The sequence below is a fragment of the Lithobates pipiens genome, unplaced genomic scaffold, assembly GCF_037356315.1.
Source record: "Lithobates pipiens isolate NorthernLeopardFrog02 unplaced genomic scaffold, aLitPip1_a1.2 Scaffold_23, whole genome shotgun sequence".
Classification (NCBI taxonomy): Eukaryota; Metazoa; Chordata; class Amphibia; order Anura; family Ranidae; genus Lithobates; species Lithobates pipiens.
Genome location: NW_027507785.1, coordinates 250,304,506 through 250,327,393, shown reverse-complemented (window position 1 = coordinate 250,327,393; position 22,888 = coordinate 250,304,506). Strand labels below are relative to the sequence as shown.

Below are 22,888 nucleotides of genomic sequence, written 5' to 3'. Positions count from 1 at the left end.
CAGGGACCCTACCCCCCCCCAGCAGAACTCTTCTCCATCACAAGAGCTGACGATCGCAGCTACAACAAAGTTAGATAACCAATCAATGTTTCCCATTGTTTACAATGTGTGGGGGCACAGTGCATTCCCACCCAGTGCCGGTGCGGGGTGGGGAATTCTGAGATTGGAATGCGTTAGCGTCTCACTGACACTTCTCTGCACTGCTGTACTCTTGGGGAGGGAGTTGCGTACTGGCAAAAGAGGCTTCGCATGCAGCTTTGCGGCATCAGTGCCAGGGGTATCCTACCCCTGAACTACATAGACAAAAGTCTTGTTTTTTATTTTATTTCAATATAATAAACATGTTATACTTACCTGCTCTGTGCAGTGGTTTTGCACAAAGCAGCCCTGAGCTTTCTCTTCTTGGGAACTGGTGCTGGTGCTCCTGGACCCTCCCTCCTGCCAAGTGCCCCCACAGCAAGCAGCTTGCTATGGGGGCACTCGAGCCGCTGCTACGTGTATCCATTTAGAATCTTACCCACTCTTTGATTGACAGCAGTGATATTTAATGGCGCTTGCTGTGTGTCTCAGCCAATCAGCAGTGAGAGTCCCGGACAGCCGAGTCTCTTGTGCAACATCACTGGATTGAGATGGGGCTCAGGTAAGTATTGGTTGGCTGAGGGGGGCTGCTGCACACTGAAGGTTCTCTTTCTTAATGCATAGAATGCACTAAGATAAAAGACTTCTGCTTTTGCAATCACTTTAAAGAGGAAGTAAACCCTGATGGGTTTACTTCCTCTTTTTTTCCCTGCAAAGGTAAAGCATAATGGACTACTATGCATCGCATAGTAGCTCATTATGTGTCACTTACCTGACACAGGAGCCAGCGAAGTCGCCGCTGATCCCTGTAGTCCGCCGCATCCATCTTGCTGGTGGCGTCTCGCAGCTCCGACCAATGACAGCGGCGAAGCCGCGATGACGTCACTCCCGCGCATGCGCACGGGAGTCGCGTCTCGCAGCTCCGCCTCTGCCATTCGGCGAAGCTGCGATGACGTCACTCCCGCGCATGCGCACGGGAGTCGACAAATTAGGCAAATCCATTCTTGGATTTGCCGCATTTAGTGCGCCTGCGCGCCGCTGTCTACGGCGCATGCGCCGTAGACAGCGGTGCCCATTTTCGGGCAAATATCTCCTAAACCATATAGGTTTAGGAGATATTGCTTGGACCTACAGGTAAGCCTTAATCTAGGCTTACCTGTAGGTCAAAGTGGTTTGAAGAGGTTTACTTCCTCTTTAAGTACTAGCTTGTAATACCCCTTCATTACAAGGCCATTTTACAGTTTTCTGCACTGTGATAGTTTGACACACTATGATTTAAGTCCAAGGATTAAAGTGATTGTAAAGGATCACCTTGTAAAACAACCCTTTCAGTTTAAAATAAAAAATGAAAGGGAAAACATTTTTGTATAGATTAAAAAAAAAAACATTATACAGTGTAGCACTTACCCCCGAAGGAGCTGCTAGTTTGAATTGGGCCTGCACTCTTCAGAGAGATCCCCCTTTAGCGTAACTCTGTCCCATTGGCACAGCTGTGGTGCAATAATACAGTACAATATAAACAGTATAAAATACCTGTATCGATCCCTCGGGATACTCTAGCTCCACCTGGTGGGGAAAGACAGTATGCCACACAATTGTACTCTTAACACTTAATACTTCTGCACTGAAAGTAAAGGGGCCGAATAATTTTGCACGCCCCACTTTTCATTTTTTTATTAGTTAAAAAAGTTTCAAAAATCCAATCGATTTCGTTCCACTTCACAATTGTGTCCCACTTGTTGGTGATTCTTCACAAAAAATAAAAATGTTATATCTTTATGTTTGAAGCCTGAAATGTGGCAAAAGGTTGAAAAGTTCAAGGGGGCCAAATACTTTCGCAAGGCACTGTAGTTCAAAGAACTTGTAATCACACTTGGGCGCTAAAATGAACTAGGCCTCAAGCCTACTAAATGTCAGTTGCTCAGTTACGCTTCCGTGGAACAACAGGTTCCAGCAAGGCCTGTGAGTGAGTTTAACTGCGTGCAGTAATAACAAACGGTGGGCCATAACCCGCTCACCAACTGGATCAGAGTTCTGGATGATGACTTGAGTCCGGTAACTGCAGCTTGCTTCTGCTTAGACTGGGCCAGATGCTCTGTGTCGCTCCACTGACTAGATCCTACTTCGGCAAGCGTCTCCAAACCTCACCAATCCGATCACCAGCTCTCAGGCTCCGTTGGGTCACCTCGCAAACAGTCTGGTTTGCAGTCCGCTGTGACTTTCTGCCCATGTGTCCAAGGATCCTCCTCACAGTTCCGCACAGGCAGGCAGCGTGGTCCCAAGAGACCAAATATGGCCGCTGCGGTCCCTTTTATCCCCTACCCAGCATTCATGGGTAGGTCACACAGACTCCTGGGTAACAAAGGTCAAACCTCTTAGCAAAGCAAACAGTGCTTCCTATGAAAGTCTTTGTATTTATAATCACCATATCTTGTGCATTGCCAGACTTTGTCAATAGATGGTTACAAACACTAAACCATCTCAATGTCCACAGATTTAACATTGATATATATATATTCATGTTAATAAACGAATATATCCCCACTGCAAAAGTAAATACCATTTTTATGTGATCACATTCTCAGTCGTATAAGAGCTGGGGAAGGAGAAGCAGTAGAACACTGAACTTCCCAGTGAATAGCTGTGCAGCAGGGGTGTATCAGGACAAGTCTGAACACTGATAGAGAGCACAATGAGTTCCCAGCTTAGTTAGAGGACTGACCACAGGGTGCTCTCCTGCTTAGTGTGGTCAGTTTTTAATAGTGGGAAAGGGAGTAATACAAAGAGAACAGGATACTTTTTTATACAAGTACATGGTACAGCATGGTAATTCTTTAATTCCAAGGAGGTGCATGACATTTCCTGGACTTACCTCTATTATTTATCAGCTTGCGGACTGCACACTGTAGTTATACTGCTACAGTGCGGGCTGGCTGTGCAGAATCACATACAGTATCTCACAAAAGTGAGCACACCCCTCACATTTATGTAAATTTTTTTTATATCTTTTCATGTGACAACACTGAGGAAATTACACTTTGCTACAATGTAAAGTAGTGAGTGTACAGCTTGTATAGCAATGCAAATTTGCTGTCCCCTCAAAATAACTCAATACGCAGCCATTAATGTGTAAACTGCTGGCAACAAAAGTGAGTACACCCCTAAGTGAAAATTTCCAAATTGGGTCCAAAGTGTCAATATTTTCTGTGTCCACCATTATTTTCCAGCACTGCCTTAACCCTCTTGGGCATGGAGTTCACCAGAGCTTCACAAGTTGCCACTGGAGTCCTCTTCCACTCCTCCATGATGACATCACAGAGCTGGTGGATGTAAGAGACCTTGCGCTCCTCCACCTTCCATTTGAGGATGCACCACAGATGCTCAATAGGGTTTAGGTCTGGAGACATGCTTGGCCAGTCCATCACCTTTACCCTCAGTTTCTGGTCATGTTTGTCTTGGAGGTGTGTTTGGGGTCATTATCATGTTTGAATACTGCCCTGTGTCCCAGTCTATGAAGGGAGGGGATCATGCTCTGCTTCAGTATGTCACAGTACATGTTGGCATTCATGATTCCCTCAATGAACTGTAGCTTCTCAGATGCCGGCAGCACTCATGCAGCCCCAGACCATGACACTCCCACCACCATGCTTGACTGTAGGCAAGACACACTTGTCTTTGTACTCCTCACCTGGTTGCTTGACACCATCTGAACCAAATACATTTATATTAGACCACAGGACATGGTTCCAGTAATCCATGTTGTTAGTCTGCTTGTCTTCAGCAAACTGTTTGCAGGCCTTCTTGTGCATCAACTTTAGAAGAGGCTTCCTTCTGGGGCGACAGCCATGCAGACCAATTTAATGCAGCGTGCAGCATATGGTCTGAGAACTGAAAGGCTGTCCCCTCACCCCTTCAACCTCTGCTGCAATGCTAGCAGCACTTATGCATGTGTAGCGACCATTACCCATTGCAGGGCGGCCTTGACTTATTGGGCTTACCAGTTACCTTCTCTTGGCCTGCTCTTCCATGTCTAGGGGTTCCCAGGGTTGATACCCAATGACTTGAACACTGACACAGATGAAGTCCTCTTTAAAAGGTTTTATTTTGCAGCAACTAATTCAATAACAGTCTCTTAGGGAACAGAGGGCACGGGTGAAGAACTCAGGCACCTTGAACTGCAGGTCTAGCAAAGTCTCCATTTCCACCCAGAGAGTAGCCTCTCGCAGCTGGGTACTTCAAGGTTGAACAGATCTCTAGCCAGAGATCATGGCAGTCAGCATGTTGACTCAAAACTTGAACAATCAACTAAGGGTAAACAGGAACTTTTTTCCTCCATACCTGGAACGTTTCCCGTCTCCTCAATGGTACTGGAAAAGTGTGAATTCATCAATGTCCTTCCCAAATAGTGACAATAATTTAGGGGCGCTCTGAATAAATTTTTCTAAACATGTAAAATTAATCAAAACATATCATTAATCAAAAACAACAAAAATAACATTAATAAAAAATGTTAGAATAGTGATCTAATCACCATGCAAAAAAAAACATACCAAAACACATAAATTGCAACAAGGACTAATAGACAATTCAATCATATAAAATAGTTCCCTCTCCTTGGTGAGAGAGGAACTATTTTGTTTATTTTTATAATTAATTTTTTTACATGCCTTAGTTCCTTTATGCTTTTTCCATTCCCCCTTTTTATTTTTATATATATATATATATATATATATATATATATAATGTATATATATATATATATATTTTTTTTTTTTTAATTTTTTTTTTTAAAGGATTTTTTTGGATTAGTTCCTGGCGGAATATCCAGCCCTTCCCATCTTTATATATATATATGTTATGTACCTCCTTGGTGGAGGTTTATGTATATATAATCTTTTTATTTTTTTTTGTCTGTTGGGGGTGGAGTATTGTTAATTCTTTCCTTTTTAGGAAGTCTATTATATTTTTTGAGTTTGTTTCTTTAGTCCGTTATTTATTTATTTATGATATTTTATTTTGAATTGATGTTTACATCTTATCAATTTATTGTCACCAAAGGTCGTTTGCTGGAATTCTGTTTTGTATTTTATATATTTTTTTAAAAATACTATTATTTTGAAAAATTTCATATGTTTTTTATCATCTGGATGAAAGATTATATGCGCTATATCTTTTGTATATTTTTTTGTACTATGGAAATGAATGTTATTAACTGCATAGTTTTATCGTGCCGTCTGAGAGACACTGAGGCTGCGCATCACCTGCTTCCTCTATTGGCTCTAGCCTTGCAATGATTCGATATAAGCGCTAATCATTAGTGACCTGGTACGCTTCCTGAGGACGTTAACAACAAAACGTACGTCGGAGCGGTAGCTGGTCACGTTTCTGATGCCATTTCCGGCTTTCTGGTTGTCGGTCTGATGGCCTGGAACGCATGCCATACCAGTGATTGCGGAAGGAATACGCTGATCGTTCGGAGTGTGTTTTTTTTTTTTTTCTCAAGGCGTGCAGTCCCAGTGCCGGGTCAGGCACACGGCCACGTAAGGAGCCATTTGGCTGTCTGTTTTTATATATATTTTTATTAAAATCAGTATCACGCTATGGATCCTTTTGTATTCTTTTATATATACCGCCTGAGTCTGTGAAGGGGGATGTATTATCCTGTGTTATTTCCACCAGCATCTATATGAGCAGGCATTACCTGTACAGGCGCTGTTTGACTTACTTTTTAATTAAAGTCGCCAAACAAGGGGGCGTGTCCGGATGTAGAATGAACCAGACGTGTCCTAGAGGAGCTCCATAGATCCTGATCTCATCTGCAGCCATCCTGTCATTGCCAGTCCCTGTTGCACCTACAATCTTTCCCTGCACATCCCTGGACTACTCCTGCATCATCCCCTGAAGGAATTGAGGAGCTCGGCCGGCCGATCGAGTATCTACAGGGCCGCGGCCGGCTCCCTTCTCCAGCACACCGCCGCCATCTTGGGGCCTACATTGCCGCTGACGCCGCGGGCTCGGGTGCCTCGATCGGTGGGGGTGAGACGCCAGATCATCGGCATCGGCCACCCCTGTGACGGGACGGAGTGGTGAGGGGGCCCGGGGGATCGAGGGAGACCCACGGAGGCCGTTCCCGGGCGCTCGCCATTTTGCGGCCTACCGGACAATCTGAGGCCATCCTCCTCCTGTTGCTGCTTGGGGGGCCCCAGACTCTCCCTACCAGCTGCCATCCACCTCCCTCATCGGTCCCTGTGGATATTGCGGAGGTCGGCTGGCCGATCGTGTTTCCGCGGGACCCGGGACTATCTGGGGCTTACTGATATCCTGCGGCCTGCTCGGACTCGGCCATCCCCGGGCTCAATTTCAGCGATCTGCGGGAGGAGAGGCAGGAAATCCTCACACTACCGGCGGCAGTCCCTGGGAGAGAGCCAATTTGTGCAGGGGCCCTGCTATTCCCAGTGGAATCCATAGAGGCTGTCTCCAGGTGCCATCTTGCGGCCTACTGTACAGGGACCATCATCTGCAATAAGGTACTGTGTAATCTCAGTGTGTCCCCCTCCCTGTGCCTCAGTTTGTGCCCCGGGACCGCCACTCTCCTATCTGTGACATTGTGTGTGCCAGCAGTCCTGCTTTGCCCCTCCTGTGCCTTCATCCTTCCGGAGGCTCTACTCTGCTGGGGGCCCTGACCCTGCACAGGCGGCTCATTAGCACTGCATCCTCCATCCTGCCTCCGAGGCCCCGGACCCTGCACTCTGCCCCCTAACAGCCGAAATCTGTCACTGTGCTGAAGGATCACTACTGACATTGCTTTGCCCCGTCCTTGGGATCCAGACCTTCAGGCCTCGGACTTCAATTTTCACCTGCACCTCTGGGTGGACCTCGGATGGGCCACCCTAAGACCCGCTGCTCTAAAACCACTCCAAAAACTCCTCGTGCCCCCCCGCCGGCGGCTGCCCCATCTGCGGGAAGGTCGGTGGCTGGGATGGCGGCTAATGTGCGGGAGGTGGCGGACTCTGGGGAGGTGGTCGCTCCCACAGGAGCTGAGATCCTGGCCACTATAACATCCTGCAAGGAGACCCTAACAGCAAAGATAGACTTCCTCACGGTGGACGTAGGTCTCATCCGGCAAGATATGGATAAATTCCGTTCACGTGTTGCCGAGGTGGAGGATAGGGTCTCCGCGGTGGAGGACACGGTCCGTGCAGACTCCAGGGAAGTGAAGGCCTTACAGCTGCAGGTAAAAGCGCTTCAGGAGAGGGTAATAGATACTGAAAATCGCCTCAGGTGGAACAATATCCGCATACTCAGCTTGCCCGAGAGAGCTGAGGGCTCTAGACCCGCTGAGTTCATTGAGGAGCTGCTGTCCACCCTGTTTAACCTGGGGGAGAGGTCGCCCACCTTTGTGGTTGAGAGGGCCCACAGGGTCCCACCACTCCCTCCGAGGCCTGGGGCACCCCCGCACCCCTTCCTGTTACGGATGTTAAATTACCGTGACAGGGACCGCATCCTGGCGGCGGCTCGTACCATGCCTGAAATCAAATATGAGAACACCAAACTTCTATTTTTTCCAGATTTCTCTCAGGAAATACAGCAAAGACGTAAGTCCTTTACCGATGTGAGACGCCGACTTAGAAAAAGAGGAATTCGATTTGGTCTCCTGTATCCCAGCAGGTTACGAGTTACTGATGGTGATAGCACCCGCTTTTTAGACACTCCGGAGGCTGCGGCGGAGTGGCTGGATGCCCGCTGACCATGTGTGGTCGGGGGGATGTAGTGGCTGAGCGTGTTCGTCAGGAGGAAGCCAAGTATCCCTCTTCTTCATCAAAAGAATTGATCCGAGTGGACCCCTGGCACCCTTTGTTCTCTGTCCCCGGCCCTTTTCTCCCCATTGAGTCCTGCTCTGCCATTGCTGATTGCTTAGTTATCTTGCATTACGGGATGAACTGACGTTACTCCTGCCTGAGGAGCTCCACTGAAGGCCATTGACTTACCCCACTTTTGGTTAGACGCACCCCCTGTTTTACTCCCCCCCCCCGTTTCCCCCTCCAAGATTGGGTCCCCCTTCCGAAACTGATACGGACTCTACTGGGAAGGACTGTACCTATCTGTGACCCAACATTCAGGGGTCTCAGTGATTTGTAGTTTCTAAAGTTATGGGAAGAAACCCCGCATCGGTTGGTATGGTTCGGTGGCCTAATGTTTGGGTCACTGACCGTGGTTTGTATGATGTTGGGGTAGGGTTTTATATGTTTTGTGGGGAGAGGTTTTTTTGCTTTAAAGCTGAGTTTACATTTAGTGCTGCTAGAATATTGCTGAATATGTGTACTGACTTTGGGTTTGTCTGCACCTACTGGTTATTTGGGATTATCCTGATTTTATTCCCCCCTGAGGTTCCATGATGGCTCCCTCAGCTACCGAGTCGCTGACTATTATATCATGGAACGTCAGGGGACTCAACTCCAAATACAAGCGTTCACTGTTATTTCAATATTTAAAACTACATAATCCTCACATAGTCCTACTGCAGGAAACACACTTAACCGGTAGTAAGGTTCTGGCTCTAAAAAAAAACCTGGGTGCAGAGGGCGTTGCATGCGACCTACTCCTCGTACTCTCGAGGGGTGTCCATACTGATTAGTAAGCGAGTGCCTTGTGTGCTCCATGAGGTTCACCTGGACCCCCAGGGGAAATTTGCTATGGTGGTGCTGAGCATTTATAATAAGAAATATGTCATTGTTAACGTCTATCTGCCTCCTCCGAGCCAGATGCACGTCCTGTATAACTTATATGAGAGGTTGGCTCCGCATTGCCCGGCGTGTATCCTGTTTATGGGAGATTTCAACGCCACATTGTCCCGTGATCTAGATAGGCCCTCCCCACATTCGACTTTTAATCCTGATCTTGGTACGTGGGCCCAGGCTACAGATTTCCAGGAGGTGTGGAGGTGGCTTCATCTCCAGGATAGAACGTACTCCTGTTTTTCATCCACATTTAAAACATCCTCCCGTATTGATCTGGCGTTTGCCAACGACCTCCTAATGGCCAACGTCCAGGAGGCTAGCTACCTTCCCTCTGGCTTATCGGATCACCACCCCCTTAAATTAATTGTTAGGACCACCAAGTCTGTGAACAACGCCCTCTGGAGGCTGCAGCCCCATTGGATTAATAATGCGGCAGTACATGATAGAGTTTCTCCCTCCTTGCAGGACTACTGGGTGCACAATGCGGGGTCAGCCTCCCTGGGGATGACATGGGATGCCTCCAAAGCCTATGGTAGGGGACAGTATATCTCTGCTGTAGCGGCCGTTAGAGCAGAACTTGGGGACACAGTGTCTGATTTACAGCACAAAGTTGAGGAGGCCCTGAATCAGTACTCGGCCTCGGCAACGGTCCCCAACTTCGAGCACCTGTCATCACTTAGGCGGGAGTTGCACCTCCATGTCTCTGAAACCACCAGGCTTGGGCTACAGGACAGCAGACAGAAATACTTTGAATATGGTGATAAGAACAGCAAACTATTAGCTATGCTGGCGCAACAAGACAGGCCTTTAGCGGTTATACCGGAAATACTCACGACAGAAGGGACATTGGTTACCTCTCCGGAGGATATTTTGTCTGCCTTCACCAGGTTTTATTCCTCTCTGTATGTCTCCTCACTCCCTGAAAGCTTTGACCCCACACCAATGACCTCGTTGTTGGATACGCTAGCACTGGGATGGCTCTCTGACACGGAGCGACTACTCCTTGTCTCGGAGATCACACCAGAGGAGGTCACGATGGCCATCGGGTCTTTCCCAGCAGGGAAGACCCCGGGGCCGGATGGACTACCCATAGAATATTATAGAGCCCATGTAGAGCTGCTTGCCCCCAGGCTGGCTCAGATGTATCGAGCCTGTCTTCAACAGGGCTCCCTCCCGGCCTCTATGAGAGAGGCCCATATTGTTCTCATTCCAAAACCTAATAAGGACCCCAAGCAGTGTGCCTCTTACAGGCCAATAGCACTTCTGAATTGCGATTTAAAAATATTGACCAAAATCCTGGCCACTAGACTCAACAAAGTTATTAAATCTCTGATTGACTCTGACCAAACGGGCTTTATGCCAGGTAGGTCCACTGACATCAATATCCGTAGACTGTTTTCTAATATTCATGCCCCCCATGACAATGAAGGCACTAGGACCATTGCCACCCTTGATATGGAGAAGGCATTTGATACAGTGGAGTGGGTGTATCTGTGGGAGGTGCTTAGGGGAATGGGTTTCCCACTGCGGTTTATTGCCTGGATACGCGCACTATACACCGGTCCCGTGGCATGCATTAAGCTGAATGGCTCCCTGTCGCACTCGTTCTCCCTGCAGAGGGGCACCAGGCAGGGATGCCCTCTCTCCCCGGCCTTGTTCGCCCTGGCCATGGAACCTATTGCTGAGGCTCTTCGGAGTTCGGCCAAGGTCCGTGGTCTCCGGGTGGCCTGGCTGGAGGAGAGAGTGGCTCTCTATGCGGATGATCTTCTGCTTTTTTTAAATGATCCTGGTGACTCTCTGCAGGGCGCACTCGGAATCATGGAGGTCTTCTCTGCCTTCACCGGGTTGAAGGTGAATTGGCATAAGTCTCAGCTCTTTGCGGTGGATGTGGGGGCCAGGACCTCACCATCCTCCGCCATGCTTCAATGGGTGGACAGGTTTACCTATTTGGGTATTGTTGTTTCAAGAGAGAGCAAGGACTTTGTACGGCTCAATCTTGAACCTGTTCTGATAGAGATCAAGTCCAAATTAAAGGCGTGGGGTAACCTCCCCCTCTCCCTTATTGGCCGCATAAATCTTCTTAAAATGAAGGTCCTCCCCAAACTTACGTACATATTTAGGAACTCCCCACAGTGGCTGTCTAAAACCTTCTTTAACTCTCTGAAACAACTCTTCCTCTCCTTCATCTGGGGACCCAAATCCCCTAGATTTAAATACACCACACTCACCAGGCCTGTGGGCAGTGGGGGGTTGGCTCTCCCTGACTGTCACAAATATTTCCTAGCCACTCAGCTTGTAACCGTCCACTGGTGGTTGCGGCCGCACCTGACCAACGCTGCGACGGTCCTGGAGGCAGCTATAGTGGGGTCTCTGGAAGCCTTGAGGGGGTTGGTATTCAGGGGGCCGAAAACACCTCACTGCCTCACCCCTTCTATGCGCACCACTATAAGGGCGTGGAGGGTGGGAGAGGCACTGAGGGCATCCCTGCCGAACTCCTGGTCTCCTCACACCCCCCTGTGGCTGAATCCTGGTCTTCCGCAGTTTAGGACCATCCCGGACACACAGGCCTGGGCCAGGTGTAAAATACTGACACTGGAACATATTGTTACCAACGGGGAACTCACTCCCTTTCATATACTGCGTGCTCAATTTAATGTCCCTTTATGGGCCCATTTCCGATATCTTCAAATCGCACATGCTTATCGCTGTCAATTTTTGGGACAACCAGTCGTACTGGATTACTCTGAGCTTAAATCCGTCCTTCGGGTAAAACATCTGGAGAAACCCATGTCTCAGATTTACGGGTCCCTACTGGTTGCTGCCGTCCCCGAGCTGTCCTCCCTCCGCAGGAGATGGGTGGTGGACATACCGGAGCTGGATGACGATGACTGGAGGGAGGTTTGGGATTTTCCGTTCTCCCCTTTGGTTTCAGCCAGGCACAAATTGGTCCAATACAAAATTGTACACAGAGCCCACTACACACCCCACAGACTGCACCAGATGTCGCCGACGCATTCCCCGGAGTGCTGGCGCTGCTCTTATCGGCCAGGAGACTTCATTCACATTTTCTGGGCTTGTCCAGCGATTGTATGCTACTGGAAGGAGGTTCTCCTGGTGATAGTTAAGACTACTGAGATTAGTATTCCCTATGATCCTAAATATTGTCTGCTGGGGTTAGTGGAGCAAATGTCGATCCTCAGGGCTAGGAAAACACTCATATCCCTGTTATTGTACTATGCACGCAAGGCCATCACCATGACCTGGAAACAACCATCTCCCCCCTCTATCAAGTTCTGGAAAAACCTGGTGAACGCTAGTTTGCCCCTCTATAGGGCCACATACATGAGCAGGGGTTGCCCAAAGAAATTTGAGAAGGTGTGGAACTGCTGGTTGGATGATAACACTACGGCAACGGATGTCGGGAATAACCCATAGTTTCTCGTTATGGTTATAGTATGATTATAGGCTGACCCAACTGCTCCTATGATACCTTATCCGATCATTATATTACTTAGCACTAATTCTCCTACAATACCCTCTCCCCACATTGGGGTGTAGATAGACAAGGTTATGTTTGTGTTGACTTGCTCTGTTGCAGACGGTTGCTGCATCAGAAGCGGAATGTATGTTATGTGAGGTGCCTTTTGTGGCCTGTTGCCACATTTGGAAGTTGGCCCCTGTGTGGGAAATGTTTGGCCCCTGCGTGGGCTATTCTGTATGCCAAAGAAAAACTCAATAAAAAAGATTTTACAAAAAAAAAAAAGTGGCCAAACAAATCTGGTAAGCAGTTTGGACTTGTATCTTCACGAGTGGTGTGTTGCTGTTTTCTTGGTGGAGGGAGTCGCAAGCCCTTTGGATCTGCTGCTATACCACAGTTTATAACACTTGTATTTGCACTTGGGTCATCCAAGATTTTCCATCAAGGAATTTATAGACACGTTTATTGAGACTTTTTATATGATTGAATTGTCTATTAGTCCTTGTTGCAATTTATGTGTTTTGGTATGTTTTTTTTGCATGGTGATTAGATCACGATTTTAAGATTTTTTATTAATGTTATTTTTTTTGTTTTTGATTATTGATATGTTTTGGTTAATTTTACACGTTTAGAACAATTTATTCAAAGCGCCCCTAAATTATTGTCACTATTCAGTAAGGTGTTTTTCTCACTTCACTTTATAGGGAGCAGCTTTTTTGTGTTTTTTCTTTATTATTTCTACATGGCGTGGAGTTTGCGCAGTTGAGGTTCAATTGCTTTTTCACAATGTCCTTCCCAACTCAGTAACCAGGCACTTCCCCGGATGCCACTTGCCGGCCCTCCTCTGAAGAGTCCTCCCCCGGTCACTTCCATGAGCTGTGGTGTGCCTCCAAGCCGAGAGCACACCCAGACACTTTGAATCCTCCCTCAGTTACTGCGCCTTGGACCAGCCGGATCCGAGACTCCGGAACAGACGGATATCTACCCCAGACCAGGCAGGTCTATCATGGGCCATTAACAGGAACATGTTGCGGGATGTCAAACACCCCATGACCGGGACCCCTCACGGGGCTACCCCGGTCTTGGAACCAAACCAGACCCCACGGGTCTCACGAAGACCTCTCCCCGAACATGTGACCCACACCCCTTAAGTACCCCTTCCCAGACTCCTCAGCGGGCTCCGGAACACCCACTGATTGGCTCTGAGAAGGCTGATACCTAAACATCCAACCAGACCTCGTTCTGGCCTGTCATGTGCACATCACCGCTCACATGACCAGGCAGAACTTCCAAACACAGCCCGGCCAGACTGGTGTTAAGGCCTACCTACACAATTGGCCCTCAGAACCCCTATTGTTCTAAGGCAAAAACGAAATTTACATGCGTATGACATTTTATCCAAAATGTCATCCGCTACACATGTATTACCCAAAGACAACCTCTGGATATGACACTGAGCATGTGCACTTATCTTCTTTGGTGGAACCTGTCCTGTTAAACCGCTGTATGGTCTTAGCCACCATGCTGCAGCTCAGTTTCAGGGTCTTGGCAATCTTCTTATAGCCTAGGCCATCTTTATGTAGAGCAACAATTCCTTTTTTCAGATCCTCTGTGATTTATTTGCCATGAGGTGCCATATTGAACTTCCAGTGACCTGTATGAGAGAGTGAGAGCGATAACACCAAATTTAACACACCCGTTCCCTATTAACACCTGAAACCTTGTAACACTAATGAGTCACATGACACTGGAGAGAGAAAATGAAGCTTGTAATACAAGCTGCACACTCACTACTGTTTTTAACCAACACAGAGTGAGTGTATTTCTACTAGAATCAATAAAACATGTGTTATATTACTGCACTTAGGTTGGCGCTGCTTGTTTTTCTTTTTGTAATATCAGCATTTCATGCCTGTGGACTTTGAGCTGATGTCTCTGGTATATACACTATATTGCCAAAAGTATTGGAACGCCTGACTTTGCACACAAATGAACTTTAATGGCATCACAGTCTTAGTCAGTAGGGTTTAATATTGAGTTGGCCCACCCTTTGCAGCTAGAACAGATTTAGCTCTTCTGGGAAGGCTGTCCACAAGGTTTAGGAGTGTGACTATGGGAATGTTTGATCATTCTTTCAGAAGCGCATTTGTGAGGTCAGGCACTTATGTTAAAGAGAAAGTCTGGCTCACAGTCTCCACTCTAATTCATCCCAAAGGTGGTCTATCGGGTTGAGGTCAGGACTCTGTGCAGACCAGACAAGTTCCTCCACCCCAAACTCGCTCATCCATCCATCTTTATGGACCTTGCCTTGTTCACATTTTGTGCACATTTAAAAAAATCTGCATTCTTAAAAAGATTTACTAAATGAAAATAGACTGTGCACTTTACAAAGTTCAGTTGCTCCAGAGCTTAGAAAATGAGGTAACGCTTCACTTTGCTAAGAATACAATCAGGTGCAAGGAAAAAAAAAAATATAGTTTTTGCTTGTATGTGATTGGATCATGGAAGTCAGAAGAGCTTTTGCTCATTAATTAAGCTCTGGAGCAACTGCGCTTGCAGAGAGTAACTGCACTTTGCAAATTGCACAGTATATTTTCCTTTAGTAAATCAACCCCAATATTTTTATCAGATTTTTGTCAATATTCAAGGCACCATCGTTGCGGATATCTTTCTTATTCCCAAATCCTCTGTTAGAATCTGCTGCACTGTTTCATTGTTCATGTTCAATTTTCTGGCATCATTCACACACTCCAAATTTGATCTGAGTGTACGAGGGTTTGCACATTTCATCTGTCCTTTGCATATTTGGGCGCCCCTCCTTTAAATCATCTATACTCTTCTAAAACACTTGATTTCCTCATGGAATGTTCACCTTAAGCCTATTGTAACAGAGCTGATGTTTCACTTGCATTTTTGCCAAGAGTTCAAGTTAGAACATGTCAGAATGGGCTTGAGTGTGAATGGTTGTGTGACTCTTCACCATAGTGTTACGCCATGGGCACTCCAGGAATTATATTGTCACACCTTGTATATAGGAATCAGGGCTTTGTTACACAAAGATCTCATAAAAACTTTAAAACATGACAGAAAATGGTACTTACTCTTCCAGACCAAAAGCAGCCAGACCTTGGAACAAAATGCAAGTAAATGGGAATTGCAGTCTGCTTCATAGAAGTCTGTGATAGCTCAAAAAAAGTTATTAACATTAAAACTGTACATGACTATCACGGGTCTCTGTGACCTCTTTCTCACATGTATCAAGATATGCTCCCTTAAACTTATGGTAACGCTTACATTATTTATTGTAAATTTTAAGTCTTATATATAGTAATATGGTGTGCAAAAATGTTTATATTTTAATGTAAACCACAGGCAAAGTTTTCCGACAAAGTACAGTATTTTGAAAAGTGCATTTAGCGAAATTATATAATTTTTGCTGTGCCCTTGAGTAGCCTAAAATTCCCGTTTGCCCCTTTAAGTTTACCTAACAGATTCCACCCCCACATCCAGAGAAGCATGCTTAACTTGATCCAATGGCTTCAAAAAATGAATACCTTGATGTTCTGAAAATTAAGCTGAAAGTAAAGCTCAATAATTCCATATTTTAATTTTGATAGACTTTCAACATGTAGCTTATATTCTTTAGCCCATGAATGGTCCTGAGACAAATAAATTGTAGGCCCATTTTTTTTTTTAGGTTGTCCTCAGTACAAGAAGTGGGTCCTGGATCATGAGCCGTGTATGGGATAATGGCTACCCTTGGGACATGGTCTATTTGACACGCTACCAGTCTTTTCTGAACAGAATATTGCCAAGAGCCATTTCTGATTGGCTATATGAAAGCATGATGGAGAAACGATTTAACCATAGTCATTATGGCTTGGTACCTGTGAACAAGTATGTTTTCAATTTTAAGTGGTACTATATTAATGTTTTATTACATAAGAATACATATTTGTTATATTAAGACAGACCTTATGTTACTTTCTGTGTCCATTAAATATGAAGTGTATACTTTGGAAGTAAATCTGGGGTGTTAAGGGATGGCAGCCCCAATCAAGTAATTTGGTGCACATACAGTATTGCTCACCCACTAAAAAAGTGGCTTATTAGTAAACAGATCTTCAGCACTATAGACTGTGTGCATGTGTAGTTGTTACATTGTTACTAGAGTTGGGCGAACAGTTCAGCCTGAGCATCAGTTCGGGCTTAAATTTCAGGGAAATTTCAGGGAACACATGAATTCTGCCCCACCGAACGCCCTGCAATCTACTGCTCGCTGCACAGTGCATTTTGCACTCTGATTAGGCAAATTTTTGCCCAATCAAGGTGCAGTATAAGCTGGTTGTTATGTAGTGGAAAGTCGGCCGCGGCATCCTTAACAACTGAAGAGTCATCAGCTGCCAATGGGTTTCCCCGCTGACAGCTGAGTAAAAAAACAAACAAATTGCTTGTAAAAAAAAGTAGAAAAACAAGAGTCTGGTAAGGATTTTAAGGGGAACCCTTATTGTTGTGTTTTTTTTTTTTAAACGGCTTGGGGTCCCCCTCAAAATCCATACCAGACCCTTATCTGGACATGCAGCCTGACAGGAAAGGAGGGGAACGAGCGAGCGGCCCCCTCCTAAACCATTCCAGGCCACAAGACCACATATCCTCAGCATTGGGGGGTGGGTGCTTTGGAGCAGGGGGGCTCTGCCCCTGCACCCTAAAGCACCCTATCCCCAAGTTGATGGCAACAAAGGCCTCATCCCCACAACCATGACCAATGGTTGTGGGGGTTTCCAGGCGGGGGGGGTTTCCAAAATCTGGAAGCCCCCTTTAACAAGAGGGCCCCCAGATCTTAGTTCCCCCATGTGAATCAGAATGGGGTACCAGTATGGGGTTTTGACAATTCCTTGGAGTATCCTATACCCCTAACCCCTCTCCTGTTACAAGTTTTATCATCAAAAAATTACTAACAGACAAGCCTGTTTATTGAAGCTAGAGTGAATGGACTGTTGCTTGGGTGTCTGGTGGCCTCTGTGCTGTTTGGGGAAGAACCAGTTAAAATCAACAGTTCCGGCTGGGTTAGTGCAACATGTATACAACATGAATTGAGTTAATTACAACTATAAATTAAAAAACAGAGATTAATGTCAGGACACTTGGATGACATTTTAATACCCTGACATTTTAAGGATATTACTGTCTATTGAACCTGCATGACCTTACACTGGTCATATGGTGTTTCTACCTCTTGATTAAAATGGGCCAGCTTCACTAAACTAATTGAAAGTAGAAAACTATATAAACAGATACAAACAATACATATCCAGGTGGTTTATAAAATAATTCGATATTATAAAATAAAACTACAACAGTGTTCAACTCATGTACCATAATTAAACCAATAAAGTTATTACAATCTAATAACTAAATATAGTGCGTGTGTATTGTATTTGTTTCCAGCTGGGGGGCAGCAAAATGTATAACATTTTTATGAATAAACATGAGCCTCATAGGTAAATTTATATAGCAGTAGGTCTTGGTTAATAAGTCTCTTTGAGCAACCAAGAGTAGGATGATCAGTCCTTCCACGTAAGACCCACCGTTTTCTTTGCATAAAAGTATAGCAGGCAGAGAAGGTTTGGTACAAATGGGCATTTCTGAATTATCTAAATAACCCAAAAAAACATCTAGTAGGGTTGCAAATGTTAGGTATGGCCAAAAGATTGGTAGAGAAATTTGATATATCAGATCAAAAGACTGTTATTTAAAAAAGGACCCAGATCATATAAAAAAAGGTTTCTGTACTGGTGAAACATCCATGCCAGATGGGAGAAACTACCCATCCTAAATAGCTTATACAGCATTCACACAGGAATTTAATTAAATTCTTCTATTACTAAAATGGGGCCCCTTGTGCCACTAGAAGGTTTATACAGTAAAACAGCAAAGGGAGCAATTAAAATTATATTAAAGTGTTTGTTACCCTAAAAAAAAAGGATCCTGCTCCCTTAAAGCACGTTATGCAGCACAATGCTTGTGCTGTGTAATTTGTATCACCTGAAATACCTGGCTGATCCTGCCTAGTTCTGCCCTCCCCCTGTAAATTAACCATAGTTTATCATGACTGCTGAGCCCTGACACTGTGGTCAGTTTACTTGCCTCCGTCATCCGCAGCTCTCCACTGCCCCCCCCCCCCCGCCTGTCTGCTTGTGACAGTGCCCACCCCCCCCCCCCTCCTGCTGCTGCTGCTAAAAAAAATCTATAGTATAATGATACAACCCCCTCTTTTAAATAAGGACACGTGCCCCACTGCATGTGTTTAATAAAAAATATGTCAATTTCTACCTGATTGCAGAGAAACTCCCGGTGCTCACGTGACTGCTGGCAGCTCTCCTCCTCTCCGCCCCTCCTCTTGGCTGACGTCAGCAGGAGTTCTCGGCCCTGCCCGCTGGAGAGGAGAGTGGCGAGGAGTCACGTGAGTGTCGGGAGGCGTTCTGATATTAGATAGAAATATGCATTTTTAATAAAACATGCAGTGGGCATATATCCCTATTTAACAGAGGGGATTGTATCATCATAATATAGTGGATTTACAACCACATTAAGTACCACAAGTTGTTCATAGCATACTATCAGAACAAAATAATGATATAAGTTAGGGAAGAACTGTATTTACAAGTACTAACTAATCACATTATGATTGGCATTTACATGTCTTTTTCATTTCTTTCCTTTTTCAAGGAGCTTGAGGAAAGAGCCAGTATTTAACGACGACCTAGCAACCTCAATTACCTGTGGAACTGTGGTCATCAGACCTAATATTAAAAGGTTTACAGAATCCTCTGCAATCTTTGAAGACGATTCAATAATGGATAATATCGATGTTGTCATATTTGCAACTGGCTACTCCTATGCCTATCCATTTATGGATGACTCCATTGTAAAAAACAGCAAAAATAAAGTATCTCTCTATAAAGGGGTATTTCCACCAACTCTTGAAAGGCCAACACTGGCTGTCATTGGTTTAGTGCAATCTTTAGGTGGTATCCCACCAACCTCTGATGTCCAGGCTCGATGGGCAGTGAGAGTTATCAAGGGTAATAAAAACATCCTTTACCTATGACTTACTCAAAATATTAGTTCTGGAACATGGAAAAAATGAATGCTTAGCTACATCTTTTGTATTTTTACATATATTTATTATATATTACATGATAAATGTAAAGCTATGCACTTGGGGGCTAAAAACATGCATGCATCATACAATCTAGAGGAATTCATTGGGGCAAGTTAACGAGAAAGATCAGCATGTCGTGCTAAGTAATACTTAATAACAGCATGCAATACCAAGCCGCAATGTTAAGCAAAATGCTTTCTTGTATCAAAAAAAGGTATAGTGGTCTATCTGTCTTTTGTAAATTATCCTCATAGTCTCAAGACAGAAAAAGGTTTACAAAGCATGAGCATGATTTCATCTTGAATGTGCAGTTCACTTTTGGCCAACAGTACACAAAAAGAGTTGTGGAGAGAGTTTAGAGAAAGCCAACAAAATTAAAAAGAAGCAAGGGGGACCTCAGCAACAAGGAAAGATTAACTGAACAGATTATTTTCCCTTGAAATCAGGCATTTAAGGGTGCAATCACCTTGTATTAATAAATAAATGGTCCACATAGGTATTCCGCTGAAAAGTTGTTGACTTTACAGTCATTGCAAAAGACAAAGAGGCACTCTGGCAGAAAATAGGTTTAAAATTTGAGATGTGGAAATTAAATTTCTCAGGGACTAGTTCTAGAGAGCTCAGTAGATAAAAAAAAAAAAAAAAAATGGATGGATTTCTTTCTATACAAACAGAATATAACTGGCTAATAATATTTACATATTATTATTTAGATATTATAAATAATATATTATATTTAAGTATTAATACGGCAGAATTTTGATCCAGTAAGTATCAGATTGCATTAGGTGACAAGGTAGACGTGAATCAGACTATGCTTTATAAGGATTTTTCTTTTACTTTATCTACTGTAAATCTTGTAGGTTTTTTTTATATGGGCATACAGTATGTCTTTTTGCAATCTGAATATTTACTTAATTTATTAATCACATCATTGTAGCACAGAACTGCCAACTGTGATTCTTTCAAGATTTTTGGGGGGACTTTAGCTTTTTAAAATTGCAAAATAATAAACTATGGCATGCATTATAAGCAAAATAGGGTTTCATTCCATATGCACAGCTCTTGAGTGCTGTTATAAATTATATTCTGTGGTTAAGTCAACATACATGAAAATAAAAAACAACTGTTAACAAAAATGAAGGGAAAGAAAAAATTTGACATGGTAAACAACATTTATTTGAAAGACTATTAAGGGCTCCGTCGATCCCCGCTGAGCAGGCAGATGACAGGTCTGTCTCTGCACACTGTGCAGGGACGGACCTGTCAGAGCGCCGCTCTCCCCTATGGGGGATCGGATGAAGACGGACCGTAGAGTCCGTCGTCACCCCATCCAATCCGCAGGATGAAAAAATAGTTTTTTCCTCTGTCCCACTTTTTCGGATCAGAGCGGGTCGGATGTCCACGGACATGTCACCGCTGACATCCATGCCTCTATAGACCTCTATGGAGTGTCCGTTCAGGTCCGCCTAAAAAACTGACAGACGGACCTGAACGGATCGTCCGTGTGAAAGGGGCCTAATAGTTTTCAACAAATATTAAAGTTGTACAGATTGTAGCATAGAGCGAAAAAAAAAAAAAAAACTTAAAACCATGTCATCAAATGCTTTGTTTTACCTTAATACAGACTTTTAAAATACAGGTACAAATATAAATTAAATGTTTCATAATAAACATGATATGGCTATTTACTTGGTTATGCATAGCAAATGGTAAGGAACATGAGCCGATTTAAATTGCACAAGCTCCAAATAATACTGCCACATGGGAAAACTCTAGTACAGTATATAATTTACCTTACAATATTTTATCCAAGTCATGGCTCCTCCACTGCACTTATTTCTCTACATATGGCATACACAACCTTAAATTACAGATAGAATGATTTCTCCAAACTTTCCAAACATAGGGCTAGTACTAGTGTCGCGCAGTATGAGTCAGGGTAGGGTAGAGAGGGAGAGAGAGGGGGAAGGGGAAGAGAGACAGGGAGGGGGAGGGGAAGTGAACAAGGGGGCAAGAATTGAAGCTATAGATGAGAGGTAATGGAAAAGAGCTATATATATGGATATTGACTTAATATGGAAGTGCCTTTAAACTTCTATAGTACGTAATGAGCTAGGTATATAAATAATGATAGCAATCGTGGGTTAATACCTGAACAGCGGGAATCTATATACGTTCACTTTAATATTAATCAACATAACTGTGCAAAACTGCGATATAGCATGCCAAGTGAATAAATAGATGAAATGACAATCATAGGTCAGTGACCGGATAACAAAGATCTATATGCAATCACTTTGGTGATAATAAACACAACTGTGTAAGAAATGCAATATAGCATGCCAAGTGAATGTGTAAAATAAAAACAAGTCATAATGAATCAAATAAACATATAAAAAAAATTATATATAAAGCATGGACTGATATTTCATGCAGTGCATTAAATTGTGCAAATATTGCTAGCAGCAAAACTATGTGTAAACATTGCAGGTGACAAAAATAAGGGGGGATAAAGTGCTAGTAATACAAATATGTAAATCTAAAATATTAAAAATAAACGTGCAAAGTTCTGCAAAATAAAAGTTTTGTTTCAAGCTCCAGTGTTGGTGTTATCATGCAAACATATAGGTGCAGTGGCTTTTTCTTTCTTTCATCCAATAAGTGAGAGGATGTGCCCTTACCTCACGGCTGTGAGGTTACAGCCTTATTATAGTATTGATGTATGTGTCTCTATCGCTCCAGTTCTATGGCCTTAGGGTGGGTATACCTCACAAGATATAGAGATGATAATCCATAGTGTAGTATTTTAGTAAAAAAACAATTTTTATTAAGATATAGCGTCAGGGTACTCACATTATGGAGTAAACATAAACAGTGGTATGTGAAATAAAAAAAGGAAGGAAGAGAGAGAGACATCGGGAAGAACGCTGGAGCGCACCGCTCGTTTTTTTATTTCACATATCGCTGTTTATGTTTACTCCATAATGTGAGTACCCTGACGCTATATCTTAATAAAAATTGTTTTTTTACTAAAATACTACACTAAGCAAGTAGAGGGCTGTATCCAGCCCCCAGGCAGCAGTTTGGAGACCACTGCCTTAGAACATTATATTAGGTGGAAGGTATTTTAAAGCCGAAACTTGTTCTTGAAAATTGAACACTCATGTTTATCACTTTCATGCATTGACTTTTTGAATATTTGTTGATGGAATTATTTTAGAATTCCTATGTTAAATGTTTCTAATATCACTTGTTGTTCTTTTCTTAGGTTTATGTAAACTTCCACCAAAAGACACAATGGTTAATGAACTAAATGAAGAGGAAGGAGAGAAGAAAAACTGGTAGGAGATAGTATGACCGTCTTCATTTTATTCTTCCTATTAGTGATAAGTTCAGCATAAAAAAGAAAATCATCAAGTTTTCATA

General features: G+C 44.0%; 1 protein-coding gene across 1 annotated transcript in view; it reads left to right on the top strand.

Annotated features, from left to right (window-relative positions):
• Nucleotides 1–22,888, top strand: part of LOC143928257 (flavin-containing monooxygenase 3-like) — a 59,827-nt gene that overhangs the window by 31,720 nt on the left and 5,219 nt on the right. Inside the window, exons 6-8 of the mRNA XM_077453018.1 lie at nucleotides 15,992–16,191; nucleotides 19,024–19,379; nucleotides 22,731–22,803. Of these exons, the coding sequence (XP_077309144.1) occupies nucleotides 15,992–16,191; nucleotides 19,024–19,379; nucleotides 22,731–22,803 (629 nt within the window). The remainder of the gene's footprint in view (nucleotides 1–15,991; nucleotides 16,192–19,023; nucleotides 19,380–22,730; nucleotides 22,804–22,888) is intronic.